This window comes from Crotalus tigris, unplaced genomic scaffold (assembly GCF_016545835.1).
Source record: "Crotalus tigris isolate CLP2741 ecotype Arizona unplaced genomic scaffold, ASM1654583v1 scf7180000019840.826796, whole genome shotgun sequence".
In the NCBI taxonomy this organism is placed as follows: Eukaryota; Metazoa; Chordata; class Lepidosauria; order Squamata; family Viperidae; genus Crotalus; species Crotalus tigris.
This window is the reverse complement of record NW_024097735.1, coordinates 269264-288334: the sequence shown is the minus strand read 5'-3', so window position 1 is coordinate 288334 and position 19071 is coordinate 269264. Positions and strand designations below refer to the sequence as shown.

General features: G+C 42.5%; 1 protein-coding gene across 3 annotated transcripts; it reads left to right on the top strand.

The window, feature by feature from the left end:
* The first annotated feature begins 6951 nt into the window (after window positions 1–6951).
* LOC120317834 (zinc finger protein 420-like) lies at window positions 6952–16588 on the top strand. 3 transcript variants are annotated; one of them, XM_039364746.1, is made up of 4 exons: window positions 6952–7605; window positions 10316–10429; window positions 11220–11346; window positions 12919–16588. In XM_039364746.1, the coding sequence occupies exons 1-4, from the start codon at window positions 7186–7188 to the stop codon at window positions 14937–14939; spliced, it is 2682 nt and encodes an 893-aa protein (XP_039220680.1). In that variant the 5' UTR covers window positions 6952–7185; the 3' UTR covers window positions 14940–16588. The 3 variants fall into 3 exon arrangements, with proteins under 3 accessions (XP_039220680.1, XP_039220681.1, XP_039220682.1); XM_039364747.1 differs by lacking the exon at window positions 11220–11346 and having other exon boundaries at window positions 6952–7318; XM_039364748.1 differs by lacking the exon at window positions 11220–11346 and having other exon boundaries at window positions 7470–7605; window positions 12919–16587.
* Window positions 16589–19071: the final 2483 nt, after the last annotated feature.

The window sequence follows — 19071 nt, the reverse complement described above, 5'->3', positions numbered from 1 at the left end:
TTGCATCAAGTTACATAACAAATGGCTTCATCGGTTCAGGGTGTTTTTTAACACTGGTTCGGCTGCAAACAAGCGCTGGAGCTTTTCAAAAGCAGTTTTGCATTCCTTCGACCACTTAAGTGGTCGATTAGTTTTAGGTTTGCCCCCTCCTTTCATTTTGAGTAAGTTCATGATGGAGAGTGCTATCTGGGCAAATGAGAGAATGAATTGCCAGTAAAAGTTTGCAAATCCTAGGAAGCTTTGCAGTTGCTTCCTAGCGTGGGATGGCGCCCAATCCAGCACAGCTCTTAACTTTTTCCGGGTCCATTTCAATCCTTTCATGCGAGATATGGTAGCCTAGGCAATCTTATTTTAGTCTGGTGGAACTCGCATTTAGAGTTCGACATGCAGCCTGGCAGCTCGTCATTTTTGGAGGACTGCTCTCACATGTTCTGCTTGATTTCAGTGTAGATTAAGATGTCCAAATACACGGGCGGGAACTGGCTGGGAAGGAGTCCGTCCTGTCTCCAGAGACGATCCCCCTCCCTAGTTTCCATGTGGTTACTGCAAAGCGAAAGCATGCAAAGAATGATCCCCCAGAGCGTCTTTTCTCCCCCTCTCCCAGAATGGCAGGGCACCCAAAAAGGGAACCTGGCACATCCCCACAGGAAAACACCTAAGTGCTTGCATGCAATAAGAGCTGAAGATAGATCAGTGGCCTTACTAGTCATAGGATGATCCTACTGGGGAGTTATGGAAATGTACAGGAGAATGGGTGAGTCAGTAAAGTGCACCATTATCTCATTCATTTTATACTTTCTACACATACTGAGTTCTCAGTTCTGAGGCATGGAGAACATACCATCTCTTTAAAAGCTGGTTCCCTCAATAGGGCTTGAGAGCTTGGTTTGTGGTCAAATGAATCTAGAAGATGTGCATAATAATCAGCTGTGGAAGGTGGAATAAAAGCTATAGAGGTGAAGAGGAGGTATATTTTCTATTTTATTGTACTAATATTTTATAATCCTTATGGAGGGAGATTCATGTAGGACTTCAGGATTTCTGATCTGCCTGGGAAATGGGAAATTAGTTACAGTAGTGGCCAAAATGGGAAATTAGTTACAGTAGTGGCCAAAATGGGAAATTAGTTACAGTAGTGGCCAAAATTGTGGAAACCTTTTGGGAAACGTGTACAGTAGAAATGCCGCCTTTGGTTAAGTTTCTACCGATTTTTCTTCTAACTTCTTTATAACTGTAGCCTTGGTCACTTAATAATTCTATTTTACATCGCTTTTTGGGCAACCAGTCAACTCTTTGCACCATCACTTTAATTTTATTACATTTTACAAGCTTACTAAATGAACGAACACAAAAAACCCCAACCAACTTGATAGCGATCACATAACACACTGACAAATGTCCTCCTCTCAGCTTCAATACAGGACATCAATAACTGAATCCTACTGTGATCCGATTGGCTCATTGCCAAAACAAGATGACACCTGATTGGCTCTCTAAACACTTATGCTCATTGGCTACAATCAGATGAAGGAAAGCTACCTGATATCAACCTAAGCAAATTGTGCTTCCTTTTTCAGATTATTTGGCTATTGCTTTTCATAGAATGCAGTACAGATAATTGAACAAACTATGCTGCATTACATTCTTGATTAAATTATCTTTCCATTGATATATAATTTTATGGTACTACTCCAAAAGAAATGGTGTTATTAGCCATCAAACCTCAAAAATATACTTTTCCCAAAAGGTTTCCACAATTTTGGCCACTAATGTATATTTCCATTTTAACATTTCAGTCCATTCAACTGTTTTTCTAATCCAAGTGACTTTGTTCAAACTATGATATTCCACACTAATTTTACAGTTTCCCAAATTCTATAAATGAATTTGTCCTGTTATTTCTTAATGGCATCTTGTCCTGGGCAGACAAGAGTCCACAAAAAAGATTAAGGAATTCAAAAAACCGATGGCGTTTTTGATTTTCTTCTTAATTTACCTAAAAAACCATCTATATGAAACAGAAGTTGCCTACATGTATAACATTTAGAATGCATTTCAATCTGAATAGATGTATTAATTTCCGTTAAAGATTTTGGATGCAAACAGGAACTGTAGATGATGTAACTTGTAGAAAGAACTTTATTATAAACAGTACTCCTACTTGCAAGTAAAGGATGCCTACAAATGAGAAAGTATTATGAATACTGTTAAATTCCAAGAGTAATGTTACGTACTGCTGAAAGACACTCTGCACAACCAGGGGTCCTCTCAGAATTATGAGTTCTATTCAAAGCGCAGGTGGCAGCTTTGGCTAAGAGGGCCTTTGAACAGCTTCATGTCGTGTGCCAATTGTGGCCATTCCTGGATCAGGAAGCTCTGCTTACAGTCACTCATACCCAGATGGAATACTGTAATTGTGTTCTACACGGAGCTGTCCTTCAGCATCCAGAAGCATCCAGATACAAGATGTGATTATGTGGGCATTTATGTGGTCCCCTATAACAGCGTATGTTACACCTCTGCTCTGTAAGGTGCATTAGTTGCCAGTTTGATTCCAAGTCCAATTCAAGGTGCTGTTTTAGATCTTTAAAAGCCTTCAGAGCATGAAGCTGGATTACTTCTTCCTGAGTATACCTGTCTATCCTATCAGATCTAGCAGAAAATGTGTGTTGCAGGTCCTCTCTGTTAACGGAGTTACATGTGGCCGGACAAAGGAGATGGGCCTTCTCTGTCCTGGTGCCCATCTTTGATATCTTTCTGGAAGTCCCTCAAAACAACATGGCTATGTCAACAGATTTGGAGAATCTCAAAGAACTGTTGAACCAGTGAGGTTGAGGCATTCCTTACCATACTGAATCCTTTTTTCCTAGTCTTAATAATAATTTTGATTTTTTTTAAAAATCGTACAATGTTTTTTATTGTATGCCAATCAGTGTCATGTTTTGGGAGATGTTCAACTATAATAAATATGAGGAATGAATGAACAATTCACAGAGGAGTGAAACTTTATAAATGCACGGAGTGTGGAAAATGTGGAAGAATTGCTAGTTTAAAGCATCAGGGCATCTAGTTGTTGATGTTGTTATGCAGGAAAAGAAAATCCAAAGCATTAAAGTCAGAATTATAGTGGGAACTGGAACACACTGAATATAGAAAAGCTCACTGCAGTAAAAAATGAAACAACAAAACATTGGAAACCACTTATAAACTCTTTGTGTAAAAAAAATTAAAAATGACTTTGTAATTTATGGTGTTGATTAGACAGCTATGTAGAAAGAAAAATGTTATGCTGTAACTTGGCAAGATAAAGGTTACAATATAATTGTACTTGCAACCTGTGAAGAGCATTCTTTATATATTTTTTTCTTTTTTCCTACTTTCTTCTATTTTTTTATCACACTTTAAAAGCTTGATTTTGCTTGACATCAAGGTTGTCTTTTGTTAGTTTTTTTTTTTACTATAATCTCTTGAAAAAGGATCAACTCTTGAAGAAGAATCAACCAGGCAGGCACAGCCAAGCAGAAAAGATGAATAAAAAGTCAAGATTTGCACAGACCAGAAATAGAAAATGGAAACTAAACAGGTAAAAGGCAGATTGTACTCTGTAGAAAAAGGAAGCCATAAAATCACCATAGAGAAACACAGATAAGACAACAAATAGGACAAAAAAAACCCCCTAACCTAATGGACTCCTTGAAGCATTTACTTATCTCAGTGGTTCTCAACTTTTTTAATGCCGCGACCCCCAACCGGTCATAAGTCGAAGACTACTCAACCGGTCGTAAGTCGAGGACTATCCAACCGGTCGTAAGTCGACTTTCCCTGCCCGGGAGCGCCGCACATGCGTGGTGCCACCCCCTGCGCCGGCCGAGGCATAGCTGGCAAGGGGCAGCGATGGCGCAGGGCGACCACTGGCTGGGCCGCCAGCTGGCCCAGCCCAAGGGAGGTAAGGCACCTGCCGGGCCCCACGCGCGCCAGCAACCCTCCCTGCGCCCACCGGCCTCCCACCTCCTATCCCTGGCCCTCTTTTACTTACATTTTTAGTAGTTGCTCAGCAGGGAGGGGTGGAAACCTCCAGACAGCTCACCTTCGCTGCAGACAACTTGCAGCACCGTTTGCAGAATGGGACTTTTGGTGGGCTCAGCCGGGCAGAGACAGCCTGGACAATTCCTATTAGCTTTTGAAAGCCAATAGAATTAGACTCTATTCAAGAGAGTGTATTCTATTAGCTTTCAAAAGCCAATAGAATAAAAGGAGTAGCACAACTAAGGAAAAGGGGAAAAAAATGGCGGACTGCGTTGTTTGGCGACCCCCAGGAAATGGTCGTTCGACCCCAAATGGGGTGGCGACCCACAGGTTGAGAACCGCTGACTTATCTAGTAATAAATTAATAAATTTACTGGCTGGCCCCTGCCCTGGGACTTTTTCCATTTCTCACATTTCCAGAGAGCTTCCTCAAATCTCTTTCCCTTCCCCCTTCTTCCAGAACCACACCTGCATTTCCAAAAGGATTTGGGGAGAAAGAGAAATCCCAGGAAGGTCTGGGGGGGAAGGGATGATCAACTTAAAGATCATGGGGCAGGACAATGCATTAGATTGGTGACATGGGAACCAGAGGGCAGGCTATGAATAGTAGAAGATCCCACCCCACCTGACCCCTTCCCTGTGTAGTGGTGAGTTCCAGCCTCCTAAGCTCATGCCCAATTCCTGGACAGCACACCCTGGGAGTGGCCCCTGGTTGAATATTCCCCCCTACTCCTGGGCACAATAGGTCCACATAAATGTCTATAACAGAATACCAGAGTTGGAAGGAATTTTGGAGGTCTTCTAGTCCAGCTCAGGCAGGACACCCTATACCATTTCAGATAAATGTTTGTCCTATCTCTTCTTGAAAAACTCCAGTGGTGGAGCACCTACAACTTCTGAAGGCAAGCTGTTCCACTGATTTATTGTTCTCACTATCAGGAAAATTCTCCTTCGTTCTAGATTGGTATTTTCCTTAATTCGTTTCCATCCGTTGTTTCTTGTCCTGCCTTCAGGTGCTTTGGAGAATAAGTTGGCCTCCTTTTCTTGGTGGTAGCCCCTCAAATATTGGAACCGTGCTACCATGTCACCCCTAGTCCTTCTTTTCATTAGACATAGCCATTTGCTAAATTAGTATAAAACATTAAAAATATCACAGATATGAAAATCTATTATAATCAACCAATTTGACCTACCATCTATCTACTGTACAAAAAAAAGGTAACAAGTAATCCCTACACTAAGCTTGGCTTCAAAATCCTCTGTTAACAGTCTATTATTGTATTTAACTCACAGAAAGTCCACAAATCGTTTTTAATATCCCAAGAACCCCATAACACTACCCACTACTACTATTGTCAGGGACCTGCCTCAATTAATCCTCTCAAGAAAGCAGAACTCTTGAAGCGTGCATTGTTTCAACAGGAACTTTTATTGGAAGGCCCGATCAGGATCGTATACCTCTGATTGGTTCTTGACAGTCATCTCTGTTATAATTGAATATTTTAAATGGATGGCCTCTTCAGCCCCCTTTCACCAGGCTCTCAGTTTCGTGTCACATTTAACTGCTGTTACCTGTATTAGGATGTCTTCTTTAGGTTGATTTAAAACAGTGCACCTCTTTGCTTCCTTGCAAAGCATCAACAGCAAGCATCCTGTCATGACCTTGGGTTCATAGCCAACTACTTATGCCTCCCTTCCAGGAGGTTAATAAGACTACCAGTTTATAGTAATACGAAATTTTCTGTCTGATCTTTTTATTTTCCTCTGAAGATTTAGCTAAAGCCATTTTGTTTGCTTTTTCTGAGGGGGGCACATTTCTAGAGTGGGGAGAGGGAAGACTGAAGGGATATGAGATCTGCCTCATGAAGGCAACCAATTTGTGAGCAGTACCATGGTAAATTACATCTCAGGACTGAATCTTCCTGAAGATGGTAGTGAAGAAACTCTTTGATGTTACAAATCTTGGCACTTTATTAATACTCTTTTTTTATCTGTAATCCTGCCATTCTGTGTATTCTTTTCTCCCCTTTATTAGAATCCATCATCGTGGCTAGCAGTACTGAATCTGCAATTTAAACACAGCTGTGGGGCAAACCCAACCCATATATTGTACCTATGTACACATGTATGCATACAGCATGTCTGTATGTGTTTTATGTATGTGTACATTTTTGAGAGCAGGCAACAGAATTTCATTTTTAATGTGCGCCAGTATGCCCACAGTAAAGATGACAATAAAGGTTATCTTAATCTTAATTGTCCAGCTCAGATTGTCGGACAATCTGACACTTAAAACAGAGGTGGGGATAAAACCAGCCCAGGGAGTCAGTGTACTTAAAAAAAAAAACTTGTACAACACTTGAAACCTGATCAACTCTTCAGGAATCAACGAGCTACAAACAACCAAACCGAAAAGGTGAAGATAAAAATATAAGATTTGGATAGAATAGAAATAGAAAACCAACCAAAGTAAATAAACGACAGGCTCGGCTCCAGAGAAAAAGGATACCTTCATTGAGTGTCACCACATGAATACAATTAAGACAACAAGGTCAAATAAAGTGCCAGAAGGCATCTCCAGAATATTTACTTGCTTACTTATTTAATAATAAAAATACATTTACAGGCTGGATGGCTGCCTTGGGGCTGCTCTGTTCATCTCTCTAATTTCCAGAGCTCCATCAAGCCTTCCTCTCCCACATCTTCCCCATGTCCCAGGAGCACATCCACATTTTTAAGATATTCAGGAAAACAGCTTTGATCCCAAGGTCGCCTTCTTTATTTCAGGCCCGCCGTGCCCATCATCCCCGACCTCCTCCCCCATCTCACTTCTCCTTCCGTCCTTCCCAGCGGAGAAGTTCGAATATTGGACGTCACAATGGAATGGAGCATGCGCATTCAAGGGGAGGAAACGCGTACAGCATTTTGCCTCTCTAGGAAGGGGCGCTCTGTGATCCAGGCTCCGTGAAGCCAGGACGGCGCGGGAAATTTTGGCGGGAACTATTTGTAGCTGCTCTGCTGAGGCGCAGAAACTCTGAGGAAACGGAGCCCTTCTTCTCTCCCCCTGAAAGCGGGAAAGGGCCGGTTGGGAGGGGATCGGCGGCGGAGGCTCTGCCGTAACTGAAAGAGGCCTTGGGCGAGGCTGAAGACGGAGATCGAATGGAGGCCCAAGGGTCTCCGGGGGCGGGAGCAGCAGCAGCCCCCGCGGCCCTTCAGGCGGAGTGCGACGGTGGGGAGTCCAGGGGAAACCGCAGCCCGAGAGGTCTCCTTGAGGGACCCCGCAGCTCCGAGGGTGAGCGCCGGTGCTTCCGCAGCTGCCGCTCCCTGGAGGCCGAGGGGCCCCGGGCGCTTTGCAGCCGCCTGCACCAACTATGCCGCAGGTGGCTGCGGCCTGAGCGGAGCAGCAAAGCGAAGATGCTGGACCGGGTGGTGCTGGAGCAGCTGCTGGCCGTGCTGCCCCCGGAACTGGCGGGCTGGCTGCGGGAATGCGAAGCGGAGAGCTGCTCACAGGCGGTGGCCCTGGCTGAAGGATTCCTGCTTGGTCCCGCAGCCAGCCTGGAGCCGGGAAAGGGGCGGCAGGTGAGAAAAGTTAACCGTGAGGAGATGCATGAGCCGCTGATATATTTAATAGGCTCTATAAAAACCATGAGACATTAATAAGACAGATGTCTGCATTTCTTGTAACTCTTAATATTTTGAGAACTTACTTGTTCTTGAGGCAAATGCTTTGTTTTCCTCTTGGAGATAATTCCATGGGAGGAAAGACAAATTCACCCTCAGGGCTGAAGAGAGTCCAAAAGTTTGAGAGAGGAAGCTGAAATCCTTTCTTTGCCCTCCCTTTGTTTCCTTTAATACATGAATGAATGAATGGATTTATTTGTTCCATTTCAGCTGATATTCTTCAAATTACTCGTTCTCATTAATGACATAGCACATCTTACTTTAAAGCAGACATGTCAAACCCAAGGCCCCCGGGCCAGATGCAGCCCGCGAAGTAGTTTCATGTGGCCCATGAAGCCATCCTGGAAACAGTGAGGGAACAGGCCCCCGCTGCCTTGGCCCTGGCCCAGTCCGGCCAGGAGCCAATATACAATTTTTTGGTGGCTATGCTGGAACGCATTCAGTCTTAGCTCCACAAGGCCATCTGGAAATAGCAAGGAACCAGCCCCTGCCGCATCGGCCCCACCCCTGGGTGCGTGCTGGGGAGGTGTCACCCTTTGTGAGGAATGAAGAAATGCACCATCACCTAGAAGTAGCCAGCAAATGGCCCTCGCCTGCTTTACATATCCGGCTTGATGGGCTCTGGGGGAGGGGTTTCGGCAGGCAGTGGGGCGCTCTCCTCACAGCACCGAGAGACTGAACCAGGTGGCGCAAATCCCAAAAGAAATGTGAGGCCACCCAGCTCCCAGCCTGCCCAGTTTCAGCAGGCAGCGGGGCGCTGTCCTCACAGCACCAAGAGCTGAGCCAGGTGGCACAAATCTGATGAGAAGTGCAATGCTGCCTAGCCCCCAGCCTGCCCAGTTTCAGGAGGCAGCAAGGTGCAAAGCTGGCAAGCTTCATACTGCCTGGCTCAATCTCTCGGCACTGTGAGGAAAGCACCTGGCTGCCTGCCGAAACTGGGGGCTGGGCGGCATCACACTTTTCAGATTTGCGCTGCCTGGCTCAGCCTTTCGGCGCTGTGAAAAGAGTGCCTCGCTGCCTGCCAAAACCGGGCAAGCTGAGGGCTGGACGGCATTGCGCAGGTAACGTTGACTCTCACGTTGCTCATGGCATCACCTCCTCCAGAGCCCACCAAGCCAGATATGTGAAGTAGGTGAGGGCCATATGCTAGCCACTTCCAGGCGATGGTGCATTTCTTCATTCCTCACAAAGGGTATGCATTTCTTGCCTGTTTTTCTCCCTCCCTGATCTCAAATATTTTCCCACCACACTGTACTTAGTAAGGACAGAAGGAGAGAGGGAGAGGGAGGGTCTGAGGGAAGTCCTGCCCTGCTGCCCTTTCACCATCCCTTTCCCCCTCCTTCTGGCCTATCCTGGGGGTCTCCCATCCTATTGCTAAGAAAGCTTTGGATACAAAGCCGGGTGTCCTCCCATGGAGAGGGAATGGGCCTCCCTCTGACTTTGCCCTCGTACCCATCATGAGCAATCTGGGTAAGGAGAGCAAGCACAGCAGCAGCAGCCTTGAGGAGGAGGTAAGTGCAGCTGGATGCCCCCTTGGGGAAGTGGGGCTGGGCTTGGTGCCGCTGGTGCTTGAGGGCCAGGCTGGGCATTTGACCTCTGCACCACCATCGACCCCCCCCCCCGCATGGCCTGAGAGGAACAGTAAGGCTCCTCCAGCGGACTATACCTTGGCACTTGCCCTAGTCCCTCCTCCTTCTGCCAGAGACCCTCAGATCTGTCCCACTCCTCCCCAGGCCCCCACAGGTACACTTGACACGAATGATGTAGAGCTGGCCATGCCCACCCAGTAGGCCACACCCACTCCATCCATGCCCACCCGGCCCCTCAAGGGCAACCACAATGCTGATGGAGCCCTCGATGAAATTAAGTTTGACACCCCTGCTTTAAAGTTTTACCGTACTTGCCTGCTTCTCTTCTTTACAGTCACTGGGAACATACATCTAGAGAACTTAAATTGGTATGTTTATATTGGGTTAGAAACATGCAGAAGAGGCCTTCATCCTGTGTGGTAGATAAACAATGGCTATTATGATGATAATGTTGGTATAGTGTAATAGTCTATGGGGAATGAGGTCAGGGGAATGGTTGAAAAGCCAGGATGAACAAACATCATTAAAATGTTTCTCAGTCCTCACAAAGAGACTGTGTGCATCTCCCTCACAAAACCATCTCTGTGTTCATCCCGAGGTCTGTCTGAATTGCCAGGTTGGTGGTCTCTCCACTGCAAGAGGCATAAAGAGGCCAAAAGGAAGGGAAGATCAATTTCTTTCCACTCAAGAGGCAAAGTTTTGTAAATCTAAAGGAAAAGATTCCTCAAGTAAGACATAGAACAGGCATAGCTGTATCCACAAAGGAGGAAAGACCACAGCTATCAAAAGAAGGGGAAAAGATGCAAGCAAGTCTGATCAGAATGAAAAGAGGAAATAAAGATAGGCAATGAAACATTTCACAAACATAGCAGACATTTACCCAGAAATAGCTACCTTCAAATCAGAATCCCTGAGTTCTCTCATTTTGACTTGGATTGGGGGATTCCAAAGGTAAGGCAACCGAAGTAACATGGTTACAGTCCTTTGAATGTGGGTCACAAACCAGGCTTCTTTTTCAGATGCAGGAGCTGTTCACAGGAGAGATCTCAGCCGAGCTCCAGGAAAGAGGAAATCAATGCAGTCCTTCTCAAGGACTGCTTTTCAGGAGGATCCAATTTGGGCCACTGCAGCAGGTAACTATAGTTTATTATGAGAGCAGCAGAGTTCAAGCTCCCTCTGTTCCTGAGCTCTTTCTACAGTGTAACGAAATGCTGAGTCTATATGTAGTTGAACACCCTATCCTCCTCAGTGAGCCTATTCATTGAACTTTCAAGATCATTTTGGAGATACATACCAGAGATAGTAACAACCTCAAAGGCTACAGTTAGGCAATGTATTTTGCTTGCTTAATATTTTATAATACTCCAAAGAGGAATCAGAAAACCAGTTAATCTCATGAGTTGAGATTATTAAACTCTCATGAAACTATTGAATAGCATAATAATAATTTGCTTCATAAATATTGTGTCTTAATGACCGATTTTCCATGAAAAAACCCCAAAGTTGACTAAATGACAGCAACAGTATGAATGTTCTTCAAGTGCCTTAAGATTTCCAGACTCACTTCTATCATGTTGAAAGAGAGAATAATTTCCTAGTGGATGTATGCTGTTTTATAAAGAATGTAGAATTTGCTCCCCAAGTCAAGTGAGCCAGTGGAATTGGTTCCCCAAATTCTTGCTTAGTCTAAGCCACCGGGGACTCCCCAAGGAGTGCTATTGCCATTCAAAAACCTGAATGCAGTCATGTTTTGTGCACATAGAGCACCAGCTATTAGGAAGAGGGGCACTGGGGGCTTTACAGCCACAAGGACATTTTATTCACCAAGAAAGTGCTCATTTTTGCAAAGCTGTTTTGTGCACTAAGAGAGAAAATGCACAGGTCTTTTCTGGGATTATCTATTAAAGAACATTCTTATTCTAGGGCTTTGATCCCTTTGAGGAGGTCACTGTGGACTTCACAGAAGAGGAGTGGGCACTACTGGATTCTGGCCAGAGAACCCTGTGCAAAGAAGTCTCACTGGAGGCTTTTAGGAATATGGCTGCCCTGGGTAAGGTCTCACTTTGCTCTGGGTTCCATTAATTGGGGAAAGTTATTTCTGTCATAGGTAAACAGGGAAGATCATGCATTCAAATTGCTTAAGGTGATCATCTCTACTTAAGACCTTTTTATAACTGTTTACCGTGGCTTTAGGAAATGACCCACATTGTCTAATCAACAGCAAAGTCTTATTGAGGTTCCCAGCTTAAAAAATTCCTTGGATATCACAATTTGCACCCAACACCTCCAAACTGGATTCATGGCTGATGGCATACCTGTAATGCAGACAGGCATACTTTTGAGAGAAGATCCCCCCTTAACAGCTGGTGTTTATTTTGACATAATTTATTAAGGATTATCTTAGATAAAATACATACAAAAATGAAATTCAAAATACATTAAAAAGAAAATATGTACAAAACACAGAAAATCCCCCTTGTGTATGAGTATGTTTATGAAAATTCCCCCTTAATCTCCAGCATGTATGTACAATGTTAACAACTAATTGCTGTCTCTTATAATACAACCAAAATACTCTTCATTCCATACATCATCCAATATTCTATAAACTCTAAATCTTTAGGTCTTCTTACTAGTTAGCAGATATAATAAAATATAATAAAAATAAAGCTAATGACATAAGTAGTTACTAATATAGTCCCCATTTCCTTTTAGTCTACTTTGCACATCCCTCTTTTAACAATTAAACTTTGCAAAAAAGGAATTTAAAATTATTAAACATTACCAATCCCTTACAAAATGTCTTGTTCAGATATAGTAAAATAAATTCATCACCCCATTAAATATTTCTACAAGAAACACTATCCATTCCAAACAATCCTTTTCCCTTCTCTTCAAATTCTTACGCTTCAGGGTCCACTTGTAATTTCCCTGAAAGGACTTGAATAAACCTCTTATATTTTAATTTAAAATGTATCATCCAATTGCATTTGTAATTCTAGTGAAGCCTTGTCTTCAGAGGGATTTGGTTTTTGATAGTAACCCTTGATTCCAATAAAAAGATACAAGGATCAAAAACTTCAAATAAGTCAAATTCATATGTAAATAAGACGGATTTTTCCCATAAATATGTTGTTTCTAATTAACTTTATAAGCTTTAAATCAGTTTCACAAAGCATTTAAAAGCGTTCCAAAAATAACTCTAAAATTATCTCTTGCCTGTATATTGCAATAGATTACAAAAGATAATTCAGAAAGCTGCAAAGCTATGATATTCTTTCTCAAATGAACTAAAGAGAATGGTACCCAGCAATTGATAAGGTTGCATTTATTATTCAGAGCATGATAGAACCCACAGCTTTTAGCTGAACACAAGTGGCTGCAGAAATGAAAGGTTTTGCTGTCAGCTTACACAAATCAGATGTATAAAGTATATTTGGACAATCTCCAATTCGTTTTTCTAAAAAAAAGATTGGCTTTTCAAACCTGAGATCCACCGGCCAGTTTCAGCAAAATCAGAGAAATAAGAGTATTGGTTCTCCTCAGTATACAAGACGTTATCTCCCCTTCCCTAACCGTTTTAAATTCCAACAGGAATTGCTATTTTCTTTTTTCCAAACAGGTGACAGAATGAAGAAAGAGAATGAGGAGCAGGAGAGGTTAATGCTGCTGCAAACAACAAACTATGAAGTAGAAATGATGTTTGACCATCAAGCAAATCCAAAAAGAAAAGAGAGGAGCCAGTCAGAAGGTCAAGGGCAGGAACCCTCTACACCTCACAATTCCTTTTCTATTACTTTACCTAAGAAACGTTATAGGAAACACAAACCACATATCATTGTAAAGTTGGGGAAAGATTCCAGACTGAGCAGAGAGACTAAAATATACAGAAAATGTGGAAAGACCTTTAGTATTTTTAATGGCCATGAAAAGAGCCAAATAGCAGAGAAACCATATAGTTGTGAGGAATATGGAAATAGCTTTGCTTTAATAGGAAAACTTAATTTTCATAAAAGGATTCACACAGGTGAAAAATTATATAAATGCATACAGTGTGGAAAGAGCTTCTGTTTCTGGAGTACTCTTGATTTACATGAAAGGATCCACAGAGTGGAGAAAAAACATAGTTGCACGGAGTGTGGAAAGCAATTCTTTAACAAGGGTGCCCTTACTGTTCATCAAAGGAGCCACACAGGAGAGAGACCGTATAACTGCCTGGAGTGTGGCAAGAGCTTTATTTCAAAAGGAAATCTGAATTCTCATAACAGAATCCACACAGGGGAGAGACCGTTTAAATGCATGGAATGCGGAAAGCAGTTCACTCAGAAAGGATATCTTACAGATCATGAAAGGGTTCACACGGGAGTGAAACCATATAAATGCACAGAGTGCGGAAAGAGTTTCCGCTTCAGGGGTAATCTGACTCGCCATGAGAAGATCCACAGAGGGGAAAAACAACATAGTTGCATGGAGTGTGGAAAAGGATTCTATGAGAGGAAAGACCTGACTGTCCATCAAAGGATACACACTGGGGAGAGACCGTATAAATGCTTGGAATGTGGAAAGGCCTTTGCTTTAATGGGAACACTTAATTGTCATAAAAAGATTCACATAGGTGAGAAACTACATAATTCCATAGAGAGTGAAAGGAGCTTCAGTTTCAGAAATACTCTTGATCACCATGACAGGATACACAGAATGGAGAAAAAACATACCTGCAGCAAGTGTGGCAAGAGATTCTTTCAGAAAAGAGAACTTACCATCCATCAAAGGAACCACACAGGGGAGAGACCGTATAAATGTCTGGAGTGTGGCAAGAGCTTTATTTCAAAAAGAAATCTTACTTCTCATAAAAGAATCCACACAGGGGAGAGACTATATAAATGCATGGAATGTGGAAAGCAGTTCACTCAGAAAGGATATCTTACAGATCATAAAAGGGTTCACATAGAAGTGAAACCATATAAATGCACAGAGTGCGGAAAGAGCTTCCGTTTCAGTCGTAATCTGAATCGCCATAAGAAGATCCACAGAGGGGAGAAAGAGCATAGTTGCATGGAATGTGGAAAAGAATTATGTGAGAAGAAAGACCATTCTATCCATCAAAAGATCCATGTAAGGAAGAAACCATATAGTTGCGAGGAATATGGAAAGGCCTTTGCTTTAATAGGAACACTTAATTTTCATAAAAGGATTCACACAGGTGAGAAACTACTTAATTGCATAGAGAGTGGCAGGAGCTTCAGTTTCATAAATACTCTTGATGGCCATGAGAGGATCCACAGAAGGGAGAAAAAACATAGCTGCAGTGAGTGTGGAAAGAGATTCTTTCAGAAAAGAGAACTTGCCATCCATCAAAGGAACCATACAGGGGAGAGACCGTATAAATGCCTGGAGTGTGGAAAAAGCCTTATTTCGAAAGCAAATCTTAATTATCATAAGAGAGTCCACACAGGGGAGAGACCATATAAATGCCTGGAGTGTGGAAAGCAGTTTGCTCAGAAAAGGTCTCTTTCTGATCATGGAAGGATTCACACAGGGGTGAAACCATATAAATGCACAGAGTGTGGAAAGAGCTTCCGTTTCAGAAGTAATCTTAATCGCCATGAGAGGATTCACAGAGGGGGGAAACAGCATAACTGAATAGTGTATGGAAAAGGATTCCATGAAAAGAGACACCTTACTGTGCATCAAATAATACACATGGGAGAGCTTCCTAGAAATGCATTGTGTGGAACAGGCTTTCAAAAGTTCTCTTAGTCGCTATGAGAGGATGCACAGAGGGGAGAAAAAAACATACCTCCAGGGAGTGTGGAAATGGATTCAATACAAGCTCAATTGGCTCAACATCAGAAGATCCACACAAGGAATAAACTGGAGTGTGGAAAGAGCTTTACTTAGGAAGGGCAAATTAAATCTCAAAAGAATCCATATTGTGGATAGAACATATAAAGTTAGTCCTGGACTTAAAAGTGTTTGTTTAGTGAGCATTCAAAGTTAGAGTGAAAAAAAATGAAATAAAATGAAAAAAGTGACTTAGACCAGTTTTCACAATTATAACTGTTGCAGCATCCCCATGATCGTGTGATCAAAATTTGGGCACGCCTACTGGCATGTATTTATGATGGTTGCAGCGATCTGGTATTATAATCTCCAGTTGCACGTGTTTCATCACTGGAGATTTTTAAGAAGAGACTGGACAGTCGCTTATCTGAAATGGTATATGGCTTCCTGTTGAGGTAGGGGGTTGGACTAGAAGACTTCAAAGGTCCCTTCCAGCTCGATTCTGATTCTGATTAGTTGCCACTTTGATTTGGTCAAATTCAAGGTGCTGTTTTTGATCTTTAAAGGCCTTCAGGGCAAGAAGCTGTGTTACATGAGAGAAGATGTGTGTTGCGGGTCCTCTGTTAAGGAGTTACATGTGGGACCAAAGAGATGGGCCTTCTCTGCCCTGGCACCCATCCTTGATAGCTTTCTGGAAATCCCTCAAAACAACATGGCTATGTCAACAGATTTGGGGAATCTCAATTGTTGAACCAGTGAGGTTGTGGCATTCCTTATATTGAATCTTTTTTCCTAGTCTTAATAATAATAATATTTTTTTTTTAAAAATCGTAGAATGTTTTTCATTCTATGCCACCCAGTGTCATGTTTTGGGAGATGATCAACTATAATAAATACGAAGAATGAATGAATGGTTCACATAGGAGTGGAACCTTATAAATGCATGGAGTGTGGAAAGAACTTTCTTTGAGGAATTGCTAGAGGCATGCTGGCTGAGGAATTCTGGGAGTTGAAGTCCACAAGTCATAAAATGGCCACGTTTGAAGTCCCCTGTGCTAGATTAAAGCCTCAGGGCATCTAGTTGCTGATGTTATGCAGGAAAAGAAAATCCAAAACAGTAAAGTCAGAATTATAGTGGGAACTGGAACACTGGATATAGAAAAGCTCAATGCAGTAAAAGATGAAGCAACAAAACACTAGAAACTGTTCTGCGCAAAAAAAAAATAATTAAAAATGACTGTGATTTATGGTTTGATGATTAGACATACATAGAAGAGCATAATGCTGTAACTTGACAAAATAAAGGTTACAATATAGTGTACTTACAACCCTGTGAAGAACATTCTTTATATATTTTTCTTTTTTCCTACTTTATTTTTTTATCACACTGAGCTTTTTCTGTTATTTCTCCCCCTTTTCTGTTCTAAAGCAATTTCTATTGTTCTTTTTAAAACTTTCAATAAAAAGTATATTTCAAAAACACTTGATATTTTCGACTTCAGTTAATTGAAATGGACTGGAGTTGGACACTTTGAGATAGAAGATTATACAGTTTATTACTCAGGATGTGACAAAGAAGAAATGGCATTATTTTCATAGCCAAGAATATTATCTCCCACCCCACATTTGCCTTCTCAAAATAGAACCATTGAGTGCTGCCACCTTCCCTTCACTGTCCAAGAATCACTGCTGATTAATGGGTTAGTTTTTTATTTTTATTTATTTGAATCCCGACATTTTTACAAATAATTCAAGGTGAACATATCTAACATAACTTTCTCCTATTTATCCCCATAACAACCCTGTGAGGTGGGTTGGGCTGAGAGAGTGATTGGCTTTCATGCCTAAGGTTGGATTTGACATCACGATCTCTTCTTTGTAAGAGTGTCCTGAGAGTGGCATACTATTTTTAATTAATACCTGAAAAATGGCTGGTTAGACAAGTAGCTATTTTTATTTATTTTCCTGTGCAGTGCACCATTTGCTGGCTAGGGGCCAGCCACTAACAGCCAAGCTCTGGCCATAAGCTTAAATTCATTGTGGACAACTCACTTCTCCATAGGCTTAAAGCTTGCATTAATACCGGTAAGTGGCTTTCCGTGTGTGCTCTCTACTGTTTATTAGTTGCATTTTTTCTTTCTTGTTAAGATTTAGCTACAGAAATCTTGTGATTTCCCTTCTGAACAGGGTGAGTATTCCTTGGGACGTGGGAAAGAGTGAGTGGCTATCACATCAGCTTCTCAAAGAAAAAGTCTTGTTCAGCTATTGCCATGGCAATTGCTCCTTATCACTTCAGCACATCTTAGGGAAGAAATTCTTTGACACTAAGCATGGGACTAATTTGTTAACTTTTGACCTGTCTCTGTGTTTTCTTTTTTCAATATGTGAAAAAAGTTGTCACGGCCAGCAATACCAAGTGGCATGTTTCAGTCCACATAGGAGGAAAACCCATTTCTGTTTGAGGGTGTGTTTTGGGGGGGGGATAATCCCTTGGAAAACAACTCTTGAAGAAGAATCAATCAGCCAGGCACAGCCAAGTAGAAAAGATGAGTAAAAAGTCAAGATTAGCAAAGACCAGAAATAGAAAATGGAAACTAAACAGGTAAAAGGCAGACTGTACTCTAGAAAAAAGCCATAGAATCACCATAAGGAAACAGATAAGACAACAAACAGGACAAAAAAAACAACAACCCTAGCCTAATGTACTACTCAAAGCATTTACTTATCTAGTAATAAATTAATAAATTTACTGGCTGGACCCTGCCCCGGGACTCTCCATTTCTCACGTTTCCATTTCCCTTCCTCAAATCTCTTCTTCCTCCCCCTTTCATGCATCCCAGAACCACATCTATATTTCGAAGAGGATTTGGGAAGAAAGAAATCCCAGGGATCCAGGAAGATCGGGGCGTGGAGGGATGCTCTACTTGCGGATCACGGGGCAGGATAGTGCATTAGATTGGTGATAGGCAAGGGATGCTACGAGAGCCAGAAGACAGGCTGTTAACTGTAGAAGATGCCACTCCACCCTCCCCCTCCTGGTGTAGTGTCAGTGGTGTGTTCCAGCTTCCTAGGCTCACTCCCAGTTCCTGGACAGCACACCCTTGGACTGGCCCCTGGTTAAATAATGATATATTTAAACAGTAGTAATTCCCCCCCCCTTCTAAAACAGGTCCATATAAATGTCTATAATAGAATAACAGAATTGGAAGGGATCTTGGAAATTTTCTAATCTAACCTCCTGCTCAGGCAGTAGACCTTATACCCGTTGTGGCGAACCTATGGCACGCGTGCCACAGGTGGCAGAGCCCTCTCTGTGGGCACGTGCGCCATCGCCCCAGTCCTATGTCTTCAGTCCCGTCCATGAGCACCTGCTTCAAAATCTCCCCGGACAAACTGGGTTTTATAAAACCTTTCTGCTTTAGGCCTCTGCCACCGTGAGCAAAAAAAAAAAAAGTTCAATCAATTTCAACTTCTCACAGGAAAAAAAAAATCTTGCAAAGTTGGAATTGATTGATTGAACTTTATTTTTACTCCCACACAGCGGCAGAGGAAGTGACACATCAGAGATGGAAAGAAGGTGCCGCGTGGGGGTGGGGAGCAGCAGGAGGAGGGCGCTACGTGCAAGGGGTGGGGTGGGGCCTGTGCATGGAGTGGAGAAGCAACACGGCAGCACTAGCATGGTGGTAGACCAGTTGCTTCCTTCCTCCTGCCGAAGCCGTGCAGGGTAAGGTTGCTGCCCTCACCTCCCCCAAGTGTTTTTTTTTATTAACCTGCCTTTCAGCTGCATTCCGTTTCTCTGTTCGCTTCTCAGCCTTCGCCGCTTGTTTGTGGACCTATCAATAAAAAAAAAAGTTTCATCAGACTTTCTAACTTCTCACAAGAAGTTAGAAAGTCTGAAGGAACTTTTTTTTTTTAAACCGATAGTCCCACAAACACGTGGCGAAGGCTGAGAAGTGAACAACATTGTTTTGCATGGTCCCACGGTAGGGGT